General features: G+C 44.2%; 1 protein-coding gene across 1 annotated transcript; it reads right to left on the bottom strand.

The window, feature by feature from the left end:
* Positions 1-2071: 2071 nt before the first annotated feature.
* Positions 2072-6185, bottom strand: LOC101065888 (zona pellucida sperm-binding protein 3-like). Its single transcript, XM_011606104.2, has 11 exons — positions 5717-6185; positions 5543-5645; positions 5032-5150; positions 4829-4947; positions 4300-4403; positions 3820-3994; positions 3506-3623; positions 2843-2934; positions 2678-2772; positions 2356-2463; positions 2072-2241 (listed from the first exon to the last, which is right to left on the bottom strand). Exons 1-11 carry the CDS (start codon positions 6059-6061, stop codon positions 2114-2116), a joined length of 1506 nt encoding a protein of 501 aa, XP_011604406.2. The 5' UTR covers positions 6062-6185; the 3' UTR covers positions 2072-2113.
* Positions 6186-20207: the final 14022 nt, after the last annotated feature.

The raw sequence follows: 20207 nt of genomic DNA, 5'->3' as shown, positions 1-20207 counted from the left end.
TGAAAGTAAAAAAAAATTGTTAGTTTATTTTGCACCTCGCAGCATGGAGCCAATGGCGCGCCCCCCCTTTTTTTCATGTTTTAAAGGTTTTCTTGGTCTCTGATGTGGATTAGCAGAAAGATGGAGAAATCTCACACAGCTCAATTGAATTACATGGCAGCTCAGTGCAAACGGAGTGTATTAAATTATGTCAGAGAAGTGGCGGGCCCAGCTGCAGGCTTCCTAAAAATTAACCATGCAAATCATCCATGCATGAATCCAGCACTCGAGGCTGCCACTCTGGTTCATTTCATACCTTTTCTGCTTATTTCCTCATCGTGTACACGTGTATTTGTCACAATTTTTTAATGATCTGGGCTCTCCAACATTACTTGGTGTATTTATGTTAATTTAATGTTTCAAAAATATTGGGAAAAGCCTGTCTGGCATTAAATCAAGATGGCTGAGGAGCAATAACACACAGTAACTCACTGTGGGCATATTTCATGGGGGCAGCAGTTTAACCCCTTTTAACCCATTTCAGTCTTTAAATGGATGACCTGCGCTGATTAAAGGGAAGAGGAACATAAATAACTGATATTGCTAACGACAAACATTCTGTTTGTCCTAAAGGTAAAAATCGAATGGTAAAATACAATTTGTCTTTATCGGAAATTCAATTCATCATTAGATGTCTGCTGATTTGTTGCGAAAAGTGCACAGCTCAGCATCGTCATCTTTCCAACAGTTGCGCTAATGCAGCTAATGCCAGTAAACGTGACCCATTCGAACAGGAATCCCAGCAGCATTCATGCTAATCCTGTCACCATAGTGACCTCTCATTCTGCTCTCTCTATCTCCATTTTTAAAAATGACTCCCAACTCCAACTGTTCAGGTTGCTGTCTACATTGGAGGGTCCCGTCCATGTGACTGACTTCATTTGAGTAAAAAAGATGCCCAAAGCATTTCAAACAACAGTGACTGCTCATGTATGGTAGCACGGTATCGTCACGAGCTGAGAAATTCCCCATGAAATAAGCTTCGACATATCTGGCCATCCATTACATGAATTAGCCTTTTGGTACTTTGCAAAATTAGCGTTTATTTTTGTCACTAATTATGCAGCAGCACACTGATGCTAAAAGTTTAAGCTAATGTTAAACCAACATTGTTTTTATGTTAGAAAGCCACAGAAGGTATCAATACTTATAACACCCAATGAAAGCACCCAAAGTAAAGCTGAATGGGAGGGAGTTGTATCAGCATATATCAGTATTTTGAAAAATTACCTGTGGGGTACCACAAGGATCGGTGATTGGTCCAGTACTGTTTGTCCATTTGTCCAATTATCTTAATTATTATGAAAATAGTTATGGTTTTTGGGAATGCAATGGTAATTTGGAACATTAATATTAGTCCTTGGGGTTGTCACTGATGAAAAGTTAACTTGGAAACAACATATTGAATACGTCACAGGGAAAATAATCAGTCATTTGCAATCTTGTACAAATGCAGAGTTGTGTTAAATTTTAAGACCCTGCATTTAATCTATTACTCATTTTTCCATTCATTGCGTGAATTGTGGGGATCCACCTTTAAAATGACCATAAACAGTAATAAAACTGCAAAAATGAGCATTAGGTGTCATTAAAAAGGCTGATTATGCCCACATGGATCCACTTTTTTCAAATGTCCTGAAACGTGACTCGTTTTTCTATAAAACAATGATAATGTTCAATGCACAGATAAAAAAAACAGTCCCTGACTCAGTAGAGGAGCTTTTCAATTAAGAGTTCATATAATCTCAGAGGTGTTTGTAGATTTACCGTACAACATTTGAAAAGTATAATTTTGCCAGCATAGTTTTGAAAACATGAAATTCTCCATTTAAGAAAATGGTGAATCTCTTTGAAACTAATTATCTGTTGTTCATTTTCATTTCTGAATGTTGGTGGCAACAGTTAGCATAGGAAAGCTTCTGCCTTTACCTTTTCATTCATAACTCACCATAATTGGTTTTGTTTGAAATTGATTTAATGGTGTCAGAAGCTGTGCTAAAATTGAATATTAAAAAAAACAAAGAAAAAAAACTTAAGGTGAAAAATAAGCATGGACATTTTTTATTGCCTCACATTAGCTACAAACGGTATAAGCTGTTGGTTTGCTTGTCCTGCTGCAGACGACTGCACTGACCAACGCCAGCAGCACGAAAGCAATCGTTGCACCTGCTCCACACAAGAAGGCCATGGAGGAAGAGGAGGCTGGGGGGGCGGGGGGGGAAGGATAGCAAAAAGCAATCAGGACCAGGTCTTTGAGTTGGAAGGTGAAGCCTGAACTAATAGGTTTAGTGCATTTTCCGCTGATGTGAACAGCACCTGTTGGGGATTGAGGAGCCGGCTCCTGAGGGAGCTCTTGGGTGTCCTCCTCCAGCAGGATCACGCCCAGACCGGCTCTGCCCTCCCACTGTGTGTGTGGAGGGAAACCTGATTGCATTTCAGGAAAAAAGAAAAAAAGACTTCAGGGATCCATTTTAACAAACGATTGTGTGGACAATTAACCCAAAACTGGTCCACACAATAAATGCAGTTAATTGAATAGCAGGTGATTAATAGAACAAATGCAGCCAGGTCAGGATGGTGTTGGGTGTTCAGGGTTCCTCCCCAGGTGAGATTGTCGCGTTGCTCCTGTAAACCGTACCGGCATCTGCTGCCGACCGTCGTTTCCGTCTCTGCTCACCACAGCTGGTCTCGCAGCAGCGACACACCATGTTGTCTCCATCTGATGCCACCCATCTGCCCAGACCAGTGACGTTACAGACGACGCACACATCTCCATCATCACCGTGACCTGCTGGGAACCAACCTGTTGGCTTCAGTCAAGAATGAGCAGGATTTGTGCTGCGAGTCGATGGGACCGGACACAGATGTTGCCTTCAGTTGACATGTGATGTGGACCTAGGGAAATAAATGTAATCAAAGACAGTTAATCCATGTCAGTGACCTAAAAAGTGCAAAAACTTCATTGTCCAGTCTTGAACTGACGCTTTAACACGAGCTGGCCACTAGGTGCCACTGTTTATACAGTGAAAGAAGCCTTAAAGTACACAGAGACAAGTTAAGTTACCCAAAGGCACTTTACCCACCAGCTGCTAGTTAGCAACACATGGCTAGCAGTCTATGGAGGTGCAGTTGTGTAGATTCATTCTTTGTTCTTTTTGTCCCGTCTGCTGTGAGCTCTGTTACGCATTTTCTATGTAAAGTTATTTGAAACCGATACATTTGTATGTCTTCCATGACATGACGGCCTTTAAAAGAAGCATGCAGTGCATTCCAGATGGATTTTGTATATATTTACCATCACTATTTCCCATTTCTGGTAGTTGAACCGTATCAACTGGGCTTTTTCCAAGAACCTTCAAAAGTTTCACTTTTACAGTAGTTTAACCATTGATTATCATTCTCTCTGCTGGGAAAAAAGCTGTATGAAGTAACATTTTAAACCAAACCCACACTGGTGAGTACGTACTGAATTGTTATGGTCCTGGTGGAACCTAAAGGTTTCCAGCTGGAACTGAATTTTATCTTCTTGGCTCCTCTGCAGGAAGAAAGACTTGGCGCCGGTCAGCCTGCTGTCCCTTAAACACCTTATATGGCAAAATAAGACATGCGTGTTAATAAACACTCAGCGGTTCCTTGCAGGACAGTAAATGTTCTTGAGTTACAGCGAGAATGTGACTAACTAATATTCCATTATTATGACGAGCTGACATTTTGGAAAAACACCAGCGTTTCTGTGTTTGCATTCACAGTCGTCTTTGTAGCTGGGACAGTTCCTCTCACCCGAAGTTGTCGATGAAGGGGTATCTGGGCTGGGAATCGGGGTCAGGGGTCACAGTGGCCACACAGCTGTCCACGTAGATCCTGAGGGGAACGTGGTAACCGAGAAGAACCGCCTCAAAGTGAATCACGTCACTCAGGAAGAAAACGTTAGACGGTCGTGGGGACTGCCAGTCCTCTATTTAAAAGAAGAAATAACAAGAAAAGCATGGAAAAAGCAGAGCAGCAGCTGATTGAATATATCAGAGCAATAAAAGGTTATCGTAAATAAGATTATAATAACTTAATATGCCATAGCAGCGTCATTGATAAGGAACAGCAGAGGGCCTGTTTTTGACTGAGAGGCTTTTCGATTAGATATATCCTCAACGGTGGGGGGTTCATTTTTATTTGCGCAGAAGAGTCAACAGTTTGTAAAATCCTGATTTAAAAGTTCCCACTCTCAGTGCCGGGATGGGCTTATTTGATTCCACGTGCACCCACCTGTCATGAGACGCAGCGAAAACTGCGGCTGTTGCTCTGCTTCCATCATGGCGGCAAACAGCACCCAGGCGGGCCTCAGGGCATTGCTGCTCACATAATGTCTCCTGAGAGGACAATTCAAACAAGAACTACATCTAAATCTGTCACATGTGGAAAAAGGGACAGTTGAGGTTGTGGAGGAAAATAAAAATCAGGGTTTCGATAGTTCAAACGATGTCAGAGCCTAAAATTCAGCAGGTCCTCACTTTAGCAGCCCAACAACATTACAATAACCTAAATAATGCAAGTTGTTTTGGACCTTTTAATGAAAAAGGAGGCAGTCGCCTTCCTATAGCTCCCCCTGTTGGCAAGGAGTGGAACACAACGTTTCCTGAACAATTACTTTTTGCTGTACAGCAAAATAAACTCATTCTATTATACCAAAAAAAGAAAAATATGAAAAACCTCAACATAGAAGCCTCGCAAGTAGGTTACAATGGGAAAGGTCTAATGCGCATCAGCAGAGGTGGCGCTCGTTTTTTGTGCATACCTTTGGTAATGACATTCAATCACCACCTCGGCAGGGTTGGTTTTTAAAATAAAAGTGTTACCGATGGGTGTCGGCAAATACTCAAGGGAGAACGAGTAGATGAGGGTGTCTTCAGTCATCTGAATTAAAACACAAAAACAGCGAGTTTAAACGTTCGCCAAAGTGGAACGTTGAAAAGATAAAACACAGAAAGGCATCCATACATTTAACATGCTGTTGCAGCCGTGTAACTCTGTCTGGAACAACAGGATGTGGTCGGTGGTCGATTGAGCAACGCAGCCTCCTAAGGTCAGATCGCTTGGATAGATAAGCTGACCGTTGCCTAAGAACAAAAGCAGAAAGGTGCCATTTAAATAATGAGCCGTTACCTGAGGCTGTTTCCTTTCCTGGACCAGTCAATAACACTCAGGTTCATCTACAGGACAAATAAAAAGGTTCTCCCCCCTCCCTCCTGTGTAAAGTCAGCGCATCGGACCAGCAGATGAAAGCAGAATGCTTCTTTCTCAGAGTGAAAGAAATTAGCAGAGACATGATATTGATCAGAGAGTCTGTGCCATTTGCAGCCATCAGTGCCGACTGTCCCGTCTTTAACGATCCGCTCCGTTTTCCAGTCCGGGCCTCTAACCTGACCCCTGCATGTTTAATGTTTCCATGTAGACCAAACGCTGAGACACGGTGGATCAATCAACCAAACAAACAACTGGCTACTGTTACCAAATAAGTTCTGGTTGACTTCCACGGCAACTTCTCCTTCCCCACAGTGGGCTGCCACGCTGGCGGCAGGTACCGGCACCCGGTGGTCAGCGATCACCATCACCTGCAGGAGTGTTTAGAGTTAGCCTGAACCAAACGGTGGCAGAGTTCAGAGACTGTGTGTTTTAGAAACACCCTAGTTTCCGGCTCAAAGTGTGGATTCAGATCCGGGCCTTGGATAGGTATCAGCCGGTGGACAGGTTTTTCTATCCCTAGCTGCTCAGGGGCCCCCCCCGCGTCCTCTGGCCTCTGTGGAGGTTGCTGCTTTTCTTTCTCTGTGTCTGGCCTCCGGAGCTGGTAGATCCTCAGCTGGTAGTTGTTGCGAGCTCTTGGCCGCGGGCCTGCCACCTCTCCATCCGCCCAGGTCTGGTTCAGAGTCTCTTTGGCACGAGCGCTGATCTGGGTTTTTGCAGCAGCCCAGGTTTTCCCACCAGCAATAAGGAACACAATCCCTATGGAGACCACCACCCTGGAACCCATTCCAAACAATCATGCAAAAACTGGAGTATTTGGTGTTTAGAGCAGTCACTGCTGAGTTTGTCTTTGGACTCTTCTGGAAATGTGTCTCTGGCTCCGCCCACTCCTGATGACTTGATTGAGTTCCAGCCTGGACGATGATCTTTAGAGCCTTCCTCTCTTCTTCTCTGAGAGGTAGAAACGGTCTCTGTGATACTCTAGGAAGACTGAAGAGTACCTCTGCTTCTTTGTCAGCCTCGAGCACACACTAAGCAAATATTTTCAGTTTCACAGATACACATTTTTAACAAATATACAGTTCAAATGGCACCATCAACAGGAGAGCTTTTGCATCAAAATTACATGTTGGAGAAAAGGGTGGTTGGAAAAAAACCCTGAAAATTGTGATACTAAAAGATGGATAAAGGAAAAACAGAAAGTTCTTGAAGTTCAACAGATAAAGCAAAAAAAGTTTAATATACGGCACAAATATACGGCTGACACATTTCTGTGGGCGATGACGGTAATGAATAAAGACTTTTATAAACAGACACAAACCTGACCTTGACACTGAGGGCTTTTCACTGCCCCCATGAGGCAGATCAATCAACAACGTGCTCAGGGAGTCAGAACCCGGGCTTCTCACTGACCTGCGTGGTCTTAAATGTCGAGGCCATGTGGTCGGCGGTAAGAAAGATCGAAAAGAATATTTACGGTCATCCTTGCTGAGCCATCTAAAATGTCACCAGCATAATGTATGTGTTTGACAGGAAGTAAGGGGTGTGTCTTGAAACTGGGCCAGGAGTTGTACTCATACAATACCCATGACCCCTGCAAATGTCAGATATGCAGTCGTGGCAGCAAAGGACACTTTAAATGGGGAAAATGGTGTATCCTATAATAATCACCACCATATGCACCATAACACAACCTCGCACATGAAGCAATTTAAAATCTGCACTCATCATGATGTGCGTGAACCCAAAAGAGGTCTTTTTTTTTGTACCTAACTCCCCCTGTAGGTTAAGCTACCCATGTCTTGGAGCCCTTAACATCCATAACCAAGATCCGGTTATCAACTTCTCGCAAATGTGGAAAGCATTACCTTCTCCCCGCTTTGTTCTCTTTCCTGCCATTTGTCATCCGAGGTACATTTACAATACATAAATATTCTGATTTCTCAGAACTGACAAATGCACTTCCAGTAAGTAAAAATGGCTGAACGGCCTAATACGATTTTATTTAAAGAAACCTCTGTTCTAAAAGCTGAATTGATTTAAATCACTTCCCCTTGATGCAGACAAACGGATCCATGCTGACCTACAGGAATACATTATAGCTCTGTCAGGATCTTCCTGCAGACTCCCCAAACAGAGCAGCTGCTATTGTCAAGAACTGCCTTTTATCTTCTGCTGATCAGCCACGAAACAAAGAGTGGAGGTTTCTGTGTGTGTGTGTGTGTGTGTGTGTGTGTGTGTGTGTGTGTGTGTGTTAGGGTGCACGTATGTGTGTCCACCACTGCCAGTCAGGCTCCCTCTGCCTCCAATCTCTAACTTGGTTAGCTGCCTGTAATTTGGCCCCTAGAGGGCCCTAATATGGGACCCCATGGGGGGCTTCTGAGAGTGGGCCTGGCAGCTTTGACCTCCTCGCTTTTGCGTAGACTCACCGCCACCACTCTCATCATCTCCTGTTTCCAATAATCCTGCCACAGTCTGGAGGAAAAAAAAGGGACCGGATAAAGCAGGTAAATAGAGGACTGTTTAGACAATAAACACACACACGCATCCAGCAGATGGAGAATCGACAGCCGCGGCGATTCACCAACAGTGCAGATGCTTAGTGTCAGTCCCGCATATACACACTGTCCCTTGTCAGGTTTTGCTGACAGCACAAAGTCACAAAAATGGCTCGATTCGGCCCCGCGTTGCTCTGCGCCATACGGATAATGGAGGCAGCGGCTCATTAAAAGCATGTAGTGGGAGATGGATTAGTTATAACCTGCTGTTGTGGTGGGCGAGCAACATTCAAGAGCAGCCTGTTTTTATGCAGCTTGTCAGCAGGAGGATTTGTGTAGGACACAGAGATACACGCTGGCATGTGTTTTTAGGAAATGCCGTCAGGTTTGGAGCTGTTGCTCTATACAAAAAATCCCAAACTTCTAAAACTAAAGTATGAGTGAGATATTTTGGGGGGAAAAACAACTTCCGCAGATCTTAATAGTTGTTATTGATTATAATTTAGCTGCCACAAGAGCATCAGAAATTAAAAGTGACAATTTTAGCATGTCTTAAACTTAAAACAGAGAGGTTAGTTAGTCTAGTCTGTGTGATAACTAACGCAGGGTGTCATCTGCATATTACAGCATTTACCCAAAGTAGCACGAACGCATAAATACAATAACACAAAAAAAGTGAATGTTCAAACAGTCCAGATAAATCCAGTAAAACTGCGACTGTGTGTGGAGCTAAAATTGTGCGGCTTTACCAAAAAGTCTCTTCCTTTTAATTCAAAAAGACAAATTTAACAAAGTAAATGAATAAGACTCATATAATGGGGTTTTCATTGAGAGGAAATAAGCAAACACTGGAGCAAACTGCTGAGATGGGGAATTTAAGCAAAATGGCAGGGAAAAAAACCCATGAGAGCCAGGAGAAAATGTGAGGACGGAAGTCTGGGTGTGAAGGGGGACGATGGGAGGAGATGGTGAAAACAAAAGGAGGCGGAGAAGAAAAATGTGGCCGGGGTCGTCAGAAGTCGGGGTGTCGGATATCAGACAGCGGCTTGATTCCCTGATGGGAACGGCATGCAATAACAGCACGCCGGGCTCCGATTCACGGGCCATCTCGCATACGCATAAACATTCACACGAGAAGGAAGGTGTGCAAGCACACACGGAGCTAATGGACTGTTATTAAAAACATGCATCACGCCACATCGCCAACCGACCACACACGGCGGCGCCCACGCTGCAGCGGGGTAACGGCGTCCCAGCTCTGCAGTAACAGCTGATGCATCGTTCATCTTGTGACCACGAATGACACTCAACAATTTCCCAACTATTTCGGCGTCTTCAGCCACCAACCATCCATCTCTGGGTGGACTGTGACCCCCCGTCACCTTCTAAAAGGTCTCAGGATGATTGACAGGTGTCATGGCCCCTCGGTTGAAAATTCAAAATTGACCTTTACCCTGCGGAACCCACCCACATCATGGCTGCAGCGTCTGTATCAAGAGAGCAGCCAGCTCCTTTTTTCTATTATGTTCACATTATCTGGGTGGTGAACAATGGACGCGTTAATCTGATGATATTTGCCTGGAAAGTGTTTGTCTCTCTCCACATTACCATTCTGAAATCTACATTTGTCTCTTCATTTTAATTGCGTTCATTCCCTGACTCTTTATTCATTCCCAGCAGTGTCTAATTAGTCTATATTTTCATTTTTTAAATTATTATTCAGCCACGTGCCATCATTTTGGGATGTAATAATCATTTTAATTATGATGAGAAAAGTACTTTTACTGATCCCACCTGGCATATAAACCTCTTTGTGTTTTATGTATAATTCATATTCATCTTCTTATCAAATTACCTTAATGAAGTTATGATGTGGAAAACAGTTTCACTCATGAATTTGTTATTTTGTTGATACTTTTGTTAATATCTTGTTGGTATTAAAGCTTCTACAACATGTAAGAGAGAAAACTTTTAGCCTTCTTGTCCTGCTTGGAGACAGTGGAAGATTGAAGATTGTTTCCACATTCATCACTGCCCCTGGACAAAGAAGCGGACAGATTGCTGACTAACGTGGTTCCTCTCTGCTGTAGCTCGTTGGCCCTGTAGCTGTTATTAGCTAATTAGCTCATCGAGCGTGGCGGCCAGGGTCTGGATTGACTGCAACACCAGGAGTGTCTGGAAATGACGGCAGCATCTGTAATAAACACAGCTAAAGTACAGATGGACCACAAGAGAAGGAATCTACGCAGTCTAGTGTTGGCTGCAGTAAAGCAATGCATCCTTTATCACTGAGATTTAAGGCAGGTCAAACTTTTCTTTTCATGAAGCGGGGTTAAACATTACTGAGGGCTCAGATGTGTTTCTGATCGGGCTTTTCTTCTACGGCTCTGCTTCCTCTGGTCCGAGCATGCAAACAGGTTGCAGATGACATCACCCGTGCCAGATGGAACTTCTGTCCTGTGGGAAATAATGACGAATCGTCTACCAAACTAGATTAGCTGGTTTTGAGTGAAAAAGGCCATGTTTACTTCGGTGTATTTTCTCCTTTTAGTCCTATACGAATGTAAGTAGCAGCTTCTTTTTTTTTTTAAAATTGTGGTTGTGCAGCTATTTCTATCTATGCAAATATTTGCTGCTATTTCCAGTTAACCTGGCGGTACCTCACAAAGAAGCACTTGAGAGATTCAGATGATGGTCTAATGGGTATGATAAGTGTTTTTTTTCTGCACATCAGTCTCCCCCCTCCTGTCACTTCATAACGACTGTTATAGATTCAAGTGACCTTTAGGTTCCTCGCTGGTGAACGGAGAAGATGGATGACAGCAGTGCATTAACATATGGAGGATGCTTTTAAGGGAGGCGCTTTCTGGTGCCGTTTGAACGTGGGTGGCCGCAGGGGATCAAAGGGCGAGTCTTCACTCCTGAAAATGAGGCTTTTTTCCATTTTAAAATCATACCAGGACCTAAACATGCCGATTAAAGGCCTTCCTTACATGGCCTGGTACAGTAGTGTGGCTCTCTGTGTCTCTCTGTGTCTCTCGCTCCCCCTGTTAGGCTGCAATTCAAGCCTTTTGTTTAATAAACAATTTGTCAGTGATGTATTGAATGCTAGCTATAATTTGATTGTCTGTGATATGTGTGCGGAGGTAGCTGCCGGCTGCCTCCCTCCCTCCCTCCCTCCATGAAGTCACACATGCTTGGCTCTGGCCGTGCATCTATGTGTGCAGGGATGAGGATGAAGGAGCAATCCTTAAGGGTTTGCAATTACATCTAAACGGCATAATCGGACATGATGGATGGCGATTGCCTTTCCACAATGTCTAGACCTCAGCTCCACCAGCGCAACAAGGTTATAGTGAGTGGGAGATGATGAAAGATTTAATAGTTTACTTCTGCTGTGTTCCGGGTCCGGCTGTTTTTCCTTCCACTCATGTGCAGTCCACCCACGACCCCTTACTCCCACCGTGACCCTCTGACATTTCAATCTCGGGAAAAACTGCTGGCTTTTCTGTATAAAATGTACTTCTGACATTTTAGAGTAAATTGCCCCGATTTTACTTTGTTTTGTGGTTTATTCTGCCACTTTTCATGTAAGTGAGGAATCAAACAAGAAGTGTCCAGCTCAACTTATAGTAATCATGATCAAATAATTCAGTCAAAATCCTTTATAAAATGTGAATAAGCTTCATCTGATCTACCCCTGAAATTGACAGGAACGTTCTGGCAAAAATAAGTTATAATATGATAAGTTCAAATCTGAAATGTGAGTGTCAGAGCTCAGTCATTTTTCACCCTTGTCCGTCACCCTCCACTTGTCCACTAAGGGACTGAAATAAACTTGTGATCGTGTGATAAATAATAAATGTGTGAAAATGATCAGAGCTTCTTTTTACTTTTCCAAATGAAATTCATTTTATGACGGCCATCTGACAAACAAACATCTCATAAAAGATCTCAGAAGCGAATGTTGCTCGTTTTGGAGTTCGCCTCCGTCGATAGGGGGCACTGTGGAACCAATCATCTGATGCAGAGCAGCCAGAGGGGACTGGAGGCTCGAACCTGACAATCCTGACAGACATGGATCTGTGGTGTTCAGAAAAGACACTGTGACAAAATGGCCTTTTGAAATAAACGCCTTGAGTTGTGGGATCCGAAGTGAGATGGAAAAATAATAATTTGGAAAATGTAGTTTTGGCAGTTTCTGCCGTTTGTCTGTTTCTGGCGATCTGGTGATTGAAAATCATGCCTGGGAGCGGGGACCGTAGACACAGGCAGGCTGCTAATCAAAAGAGGTGTAGTTTCAGCACATTTAGGTGGGCGTGCGGCAGAAAAGCAGCTGGTAAATGCGACACCAAGGATTTTTTTTCCAGACAGGATGAATGAATGAGGCCACTCAATAGCTGTCACCAACGAAGAAGAGGGAAAGGAAGTGAGGCTGCCATCGCGCCTGTGCTTCCTGACGCGCCCGTCTATGATTGCTGTTGTTCAACTGGCAACAGCACCCGCCTAATCTTCGGAAAGCGCCGTTACCCAGAATCCCCCGCACTGTCACCTGAAACGCCACCATCTCCCTCGCTCCGTTTCTGCTTCGCTGGTCAGACCGAGGAAGCTGTCGCTTGGGAGGATCACACAGATGTTCGGAGGGGAGGACGACAAACAACTCAAAAATAGACACGATCCCCTGACAGAAATACACATTTCATGTGCTGGGAGCGGCTGTTCCTGCTGTCACCGCTGATGTCGGAAACAGAGACGCGTCTGGTCGGACATTTTCTTTTCTGATCAACAGGCCTTTGGTGCCGCTGAGCCCACCTCGCTGGGAGCGGCTATGACTGGTCCTCCGAGGCTGCTGCCGCCGTTGGCGCCCGCAGGACGACCGCCGTCATCCCTCTTTAATCAAAGCCATGTATTTTTACCCAGTCACATCTCGCACAGACGTGATTGTGCAGCCACAGAAATTCCCAGGCTTTTACTGGGAATAACATACAGCTAGTGTTATGTTCAACACCCACTCAGGTGAAGCTCCTGCCACATAGGGCAGCCTCTCCATCCCCTTCTCTTTTATGGTGGCTGATGGCTGTTTAGTGATAAAGACTGCAACTCAGTTCCATTTAACTTGATTTATACGGGAACAGCATCAACACTGTCTCATTGAACAGGAAGAAACCTTGACCAGGACCTCCGATGGAGACAAGGAAGAGTTCAATCGGGGTGTATTTTAAAAATTGGACTTAATGGACATTTTCTTATTCCACACACACCTGGAGATCAGCAAACGGCCCAGAGTTCACCAGTGCCTCCGCACAACTGGGGAATCTGTCTGTCTGCCTGCAGAGCTCCAGCTTCTGCCCATAATCACTAATGAAATTATACTGGTCTTGGATTCTCGATGCCGAGTGTCATATACCGTAACTGTGACATCTATAGATTTAACCATAATGAGAAAAGACGCTGTCGGCGTAGCTTATGTCACTCAACTGCATCAAAAAAAGAAGCAGGTACTAGTTACCAGTAAGTCTAAAGTTTCCCAAAAATGCTGATTATTGCGTCAGGAAAAAGCAGCATTGTTATTTTTTTTCTTGTTGGCTTAAGTTGAAGAAACCCCCCACCAGGAAACAGAAAGTTTCACTGGACTAGCCTCTCCTCCCTGCTGTCAACCCCCTCAATTTCGCTTAAAGGTTGCCTGGAACGTGGGATACTAGCATCTCTCTCCTGCCAGCCGTCCATTTAAATGCAAACGCCCACGCTAAAATGATCACTGAAAAACACAGCAGAAACAAATGACTGTGCGAAATAGCCGGCGGCGTGGGGATCACTCCTGCCCTAATGTTGGCCGCTCGCAGTCCTGACGGTGAAAAACAGCTGAAGAGTAGATTCAACCCCCCCTCTACTCTCTCTGTGACATTCTGAGGAATATTTACCTTGCAAGGAACTTGACATTTAGCTGCATGCTCTAATAGCGTCCTGAAATATGAATAAAGAGGGGGCTTTTTTTTAAACAGGTATTGATTGATACCTAGGGGGAAGGAAGGGGCATTAGAGGGTAGCACAGGGGAGCCACTCTTTACTGACGATCTGTTAACCTTGTCAAAGGATGTCACCCGCAACCTCAGACCAGCTGGGGGCGTCTTCGGTGGTCATCAGAGACTACGCAGTTTTCTTATCAAAGTAAAAGTCCCGCCTGAAGCGCAGTACACGTGTTAGTCACAGGAGGGTGGACAGCCCAGTCGATATTTGGAGGCAGCGACCAGCAGCGGCGGCGTTTCTGCTGTTAATAACTGAAACCTTAGACAGAATTTGTATCGACGGAGGGGAATTGGAATCGTGGCCCAGCGTTGGGTCTTCTCAGCAGCCGTTTTACGCTGACGCCACTTTGATTACGCCACTGTAAAACTTCAAAGCAAAACCAGACGACCTCGTTAGAGTAGAGCGGTTTGAGCCCAATTGATTCAAATTTAATTGGTTGAGTTTCTCCGTGAGCCAGACATTCAACTAGAAACCAGAACAAATCTGATATATTACAGAATTCAATTGGCAAAACAGAAGTTTCTGTCCTAATTTTTGGAATCCATAGGGAATTCTTTGTTAAATACCATTTTTACAGATTAGTCGTCATGGCAACGTGTCCGTTTAACTGCTTTGCAATGATGCTTGTAGCTTTCGATGATTGTTACAGTGTTATTGACTTTGTTTGTCTGAGAATATGATCACATATGCTGCAGGTTTGGTCACATCAAGCTGGTTTAATGATAAAAACTGAAGCTATGCTGATGATTCAAGTAAAACAAATTAAAATACATTTTCTTAAGCACAGCCAAGAGTCTCTCAACAGTCTCATGACAGAGCTGCAAAAGCATCGGTCTTTACTATAGGCTTATGTTGCGCTCTGAATCTATGATGTTTGGTATTTTTAAAGCATCTGTCTGGTCCAAACTGGGCGCAGGTGGTGCCAGCTATGCACAAACACTCCTATACTGTCCACAGGTGTGAACATGAGCAGCGTTGTGTCTGCTCTCAGGTGATGACCTGTCACCGTTGCCACACCAGTTCTGCTCCAAACCCCCAAAAATGAGCCCCTGTGTGGGAGTTATCTTTCATGCTGCAGATTCCTGCAGAAATTGGAGTGAGGGGCTGTACTACTGCAGCCCAACTATAAAAGCTGATCTTTACGTTCATCGCACTCAAGGGGAGCCGCAGGGAATTCAAAATGAGCCCATACTGTAGTGCGTTCAGAAATCTTCAGGCATACATTAGGAAATTTTATTGTAATAGTGTAATTTGTTGCATAGTGGCTCAGGCTAACTTAGCTTCCTCTATTCAATGAAAAGCTGTTGAAGGTAATTACGTGAGATTGTTTTTAATGGAAGACAGATGGATTACTTAGGGCTGCGGCTGAATCGATACTTTAGCACCGTCACAAAGTGCATTGTTTGCTGAAATTGCCACCACGGTGTGGACGACATCAGTCATTTGAATTTCATTTGAAATGGCTGTGTTGCTGGATTAAAATCTGGATTTTTCGCTCTGGGAGAGGAGCTCCGAAAGCACCAAAGTAATGAGGGAGTTCGGTTTTGGGAAGCAAGTGAGGGCTAAAACAAATATGTAAAACAAATGGTTAGGTATAAGGTCAAAGATTTGCGACGCTAATGATTTTAAATCACGCCGTTAGCCGCCCACATGCTGTTGACTCTGAAAGGCCTATTGATTTTTCTGCTTGGACGACGCATTCTTCCTCTGAACACCCTACAACCTTCCATACTCATCTTTTCCTTGATCCATTTCTTATCTCCAAAGGTTTGTGCCCCGCGCTTTTCCCTTTATTTCGACTGTAAAATTTCTCAGACATGACAAGTGGTTGATTTCCAGAGCCCCGATCGGTCTCAGGGGGTAATGGACGGGGTTAGAGAGGATATCAGATAACACAGAAAAGCTGCTGATTCAGTCTTTGGCGCCAACAGCCTGTTCCATCTTAGATCACCTGGAGGACGGCTGGACTTCATTGAGTACAAGCATCGTTCCACAAGAGTTGCTGACACTCCGATCTCTTGTGAAATATATGCTGAAAAATGATATGCCTCAATGTTCCTGACTGAAAGGGCTGGATTCTGAAAAAGCATCACCCAGCAACAGCACCTAGCACAGCAACAGGGCGCTCTGAGCCGGTAAAACACTGTTCAGGGCTCTCCAGACTTCCTCCAGCTGACATTTTGCCCACTGGTTTTGCTTCAAATGGCAAAAAGTCACCCTGCAAGCCAAATCCGTTTAAGCGCCCTTTGGGGTGCCACTCCAGTCGATCTAACAAAGGTTTGTTGTATTTAATTCCTCAGATTGATATTAGTTCAACATGCACCAACTGGACCGTAAGTGGCCTATAAATTAATAAAGGAACTTATATTTAAGAATCTTACCATAAAATCTGAACGTTTGTAAGGCAACAATTGTAGACATATATTTTTTCACACTTTGGTATATGATATATCAAATGTTTCTACTCTCCAAACTGTGTGTGCGTGTTTTTATTTATGAGCTTGTTGCCATGGCAGCCTAATTTACAGACCAGTGGTGTGTTTAATAGAGCCGTTGAAGCAACAATTGTACATCCAATCATTTCTCAGCCTCTGCTCTGCTGTGCACACACACACACACACACACACACACACACACACACACACACACACACACACACACACAATCAACGTGATGCAATAAGGTGGTCACACATATAGTCCAAAGTGTAGCCACCCACACACCCGCCCACACACAAATCCTGCTTTATGGAGGATAATCCAATGACAGGCAATTTGCTGGAGGGATATATTTTCTTTCTCTTCCATTCTTTATATATATCTAGCACTTCTGCTTGAACAAGGCAATTTGTTAGGTGACCAGCTGCAGGATGGAGGTATTAACCCAGACTTCAATTACCCCACCCAAAATATGTCTCTTCCATACTCTGCCCTATCTGTTTTTTAAGACTAAGCTGCTTCCCACAACACTAAAATGGACTGTCAGTGTAATCATGAGAGTGTCACATTTCAGCTGACCGAGGACGGAGTGGTGCCTTCAGGGTCATTCGTAAGTTCTCTACTCTTCACTCTCACGTGGACTGACTTTTTCTTCTGTCCAGCACATCATGTTTTACCTCTTTCTTTATCCATCTCACCCCTTCCACATACATTTTTATGAAGTGAAAAACAGAGTTTAGGTCAGATTTTGTGTTAATTACATTACATTACCTAACATCTTACTGCAAGTTTGAACGTGTTTTTTTTATCTTGTTAGCATCTCTACACCATTTGATTACTCTGCTAATCACATGGTCCATCAGCAATTCAATTGCAATTTAATTCACTGTAATTCAGTTCAGTTCAAATCTTTATTCTCATTGTTAGACATTTGGACAATAATACAACTACATTAGAGTCCTTTCTGTTAAAGATATGTACAGAATAAAATAAGAAATAAGGTAGAGAGATAAGGTATTGTATGCAGATCTTATTGCATTGATTTGGGCTGTTGCCCCTCTCGTCTGCTTGTCCTTGACTTCAGTCAATCTCCTGCAGGGCAGCAGCTCAGACCTGCAGAAGAGTTCATGTATGATACACTACATAACTCTCTCCTCTCCTCTCCTCTCCTCTCCTCTCCTCTCCTCTCCTCTCCTCTCCTCTCCTCTCCTCTCCTCTCCTCTCCTCTCCTCTCCTCTCCTCTCCTCTCCTCTCCTCTCCTCTCCTCTCCTCTCCTCTCCTCTCCTCCTCTCCTCTCCTCTCCTCTCCTCTCCTCTCCTCTCCTCTCCTCTCCTCTCCTCTCCTCTCCTCTCCTCTCCTCTCCTCTCCTCTCCTCTCCTCTCCTCTCCTCTCCTCTCCTCTCCTCTCCTCTCCTCTCCTCTCCTCTCCTCTCCTCTCCTCTCCTCTCCTCTCCTCTCCTCTCCTCTCCTCTCCTCTCCTCTCCTCTCCTCTCCTCTCCTCTCCTCTCCTCTCCTCTCCTCTCCTCTCCTCTCCTCTCCTCTCCTCTCCTCTCCTCTCCTCTCCTCTCCTCTCCTCTCCTCTCCTCTCCTCTCCTCTCCTCTCCTCTCCTCTCCTCTCCTCTCCTCTCCTCTCCATGGTTCAATAACCCGTGCCTCCAGACTGGTCTCGCTCAGTCAGTGGCCAATTACCCAGTCACACTGCCTATCCTCCGGGACAGGCAGGATTACCAGGATCTGTCACACGCGCGCACACACACACACACACACTCTTCAACACCTGTCACACATACATCGACAACCTTTAGCTTTTGCGTTCAAAACAGGAAAAAAAAATCTATATAATCTATATATTTCCTCCTCCAGTTTGGTGGACTGTGAGTATTGCCGCAGTAACCATGCCATGAAAGGAGAACCATTGCAGAGGTCACCATGTGCTGGCAACTAGTAGAGAGGTGTGCTGAGGGATCAGGTCCCACCTGAGCAGGTCTTTGCTTGCTGGGAGGCTACTGGGATTAGGGACCTGATGGACGCAGCAGTGCAGCCACTGAAAGCAGCAAAAGGAGCTCGATTTTCCCCAGGGATCAAATCCTTCTTCTTTATGTTTGACTTGTGCAGCTCAGTACAGGAAATCTGGAGCTTTTCTAGTATTTCTACAAAACTTCCTTACAATACAAGACTACTGCCAGCACTTTTAATATGTATGAATGCTTGTTATATATATATGTTAAAAATGTTTTTTCCATTAAGACATGTTTTTGGATCCTAATTGTCATACATTGGTTCCCCCTCATGGAGCAAAACGTCTGAGTTCCTGAAAACCTTCCAGGATGCATAATGATTCCCCTGCCCCCTGTCAGACTGCTGATTGCCATGGATGGAAATGAACCCTGAAAGGCTCTGAGGTTCCCACTCCCGTCTCAAAATCTGTCTGCGGACACGTTTGAAGTCGCAGTCGTCCAAAGACCTAGCTTCTCACTTCAAAGAACCCGTTGTTACATCAGGGCAACAGTGACCGCTGACGAGCTCCCTACATGAGCGGAAATGGAGAGGAATGTTCTCTAATCTCAAACCTGCAGAGAGAAGCTTTCAAGCACAGGCTGGCCCTTCCCCTGTGTGCCGAGAGGGGAGAAAGTACTCGCAGCATTTCCGGCAGGTTAGTGGCGCCCTGCCTTTTGTCACATCAAGAATCCCATAGAGAGAAATCTTACAAATCCCCGAGGGGTTACCACGGACACCTGAGAGATTTTCTTTGTGTGTGCAGCAGGCCTGATCAAGGAAGTGTCTGCGCCCTGGAAATGGGATCTGCTCCTTAAAACAGCTTCATATGTACGTCAACACTCGTATCTTGTAAAATCTCTTGTAAAATAGAATTTTAATCTTAGTGGGACATCCTGTTTGAATAAAGTTGAAATAAGAATCACATTTTTAAAAAGATGCAGGTTATTTTTGTTCAATTACAATGGAAAGAAAGCTGTTTTTTCATTTAAAATGAAGCCAAATGTTCCCTTCAATGGTGAGATTAAAATCCAAATTCTCAATTTATAAACACAAAATATTTAGGCCTGAATTCTAGTTAAGCAATAATAAGCAAAATGGGAATCCCTAAAATCAAGACGAGGCCATAAGAAAAGAAAGAATTTTGCAGAATTCTGGTTAAAAACTCGGCGCTGAAGTGAAATGGAAACCTCATCCGCAGAATAATTTCAGAAGGCAAAGACGCGAACCGGAATTTCAATTGATTGATTAAGCGGCTCGACAACTCTTCATTAAACTCTTCATTAAACCACATGCGTTTCCTTTCAAAATAAACTTTGGTGCAAAGGCTTTTCAAACTCAAAGACCAGATGATCTGTCGAAGCTTTTCTCTGCGAGCCGTCAAGAACACTCTTTTCAGCTCACATTTGGAATCAAATGTTTAAAGATGATTGCACCTCAGGTCTCAGCAAAAGGCTGAAGGACGGTGAACAGACAGATAGATGGGATCAATATTAGCCACCATTATGTCATTTAAAATGTTCTTTTAGCGACATCGTCACTTTTAAATGACTGTCAGCCGGTGAAAAAAGACCCGGCGTGTGTTTTTGACAACCTCTCATCCATAATCAGCTTACTGCACAGAAAGAGAGCAGAAATATCGCTCCTTTCAACAGCAAATGGGAGCTTCAAAATGACTCTGCCTCTCTACCTCTCCTGCAGAAAAAAACACTTTCTGACGCAGCGAATGAATCAGAGATGATCAGAGTAATGAAGTGAATTATGGAGGGGTGGGAGTGCGGGCTTGCTTCAGATACTTCACTGTATAGATTTCTGTCTAATTACAAAGGAGGTCTGGACAGAAAAAGTGCCGCCTTTCATCCTCAACCTTGACTCGGTCGAGATAAGCAGCTGTAAACCCAGAATTAAGCCGGCCATCGAGCAAAGAGCCCCAAGTTGATTTGCATGTTCTTTCAACGCTTTTCTCGATCCATTTA

Source organism: Takifugu rubripes, chromosome 8 (assembly GCF_901000725.2).
Source record: "Takifugu rubripes chromosome 8, fTakRub1.2, whole genome shotgun sequence".
NCBI classification, from domain to species: domain Eukaryota; kingdom Metazoa; phylum Chordata; class Actinopteri; order Tetraodontiformes; family Tetraodontidae; genus Takifugu; species Takifugu rubripes.
Note: the sequence above shows the minus strand (reverse complement) of the source record. Positions and strands in the feature narration are given on the sequence as shown.

Coding starts and splice junctions, on each gene's coding strand:
- LOC101065888 (XM_011606104.2), bottom strand. CDS start 6,061: ATGGGTTCCAGGGTGGTGGTCTCCATAGGGATTGTGTTCCTTATTGCT. Junction 3,995..4,299: donor TTCGCTGCGTCTCATGACAG/GTGGGTGCACGT, acceptor TCTTTTAAATAG/AGGACTGGCAGTCCCCACGA. Junction 2,242..2,355: donor GGCTCCTCAATCCCCAACAG/GTGCTGTTCACA, acceptor CCGCCCCCCCAG/CCTCCTCTTCCTCCATGGCC.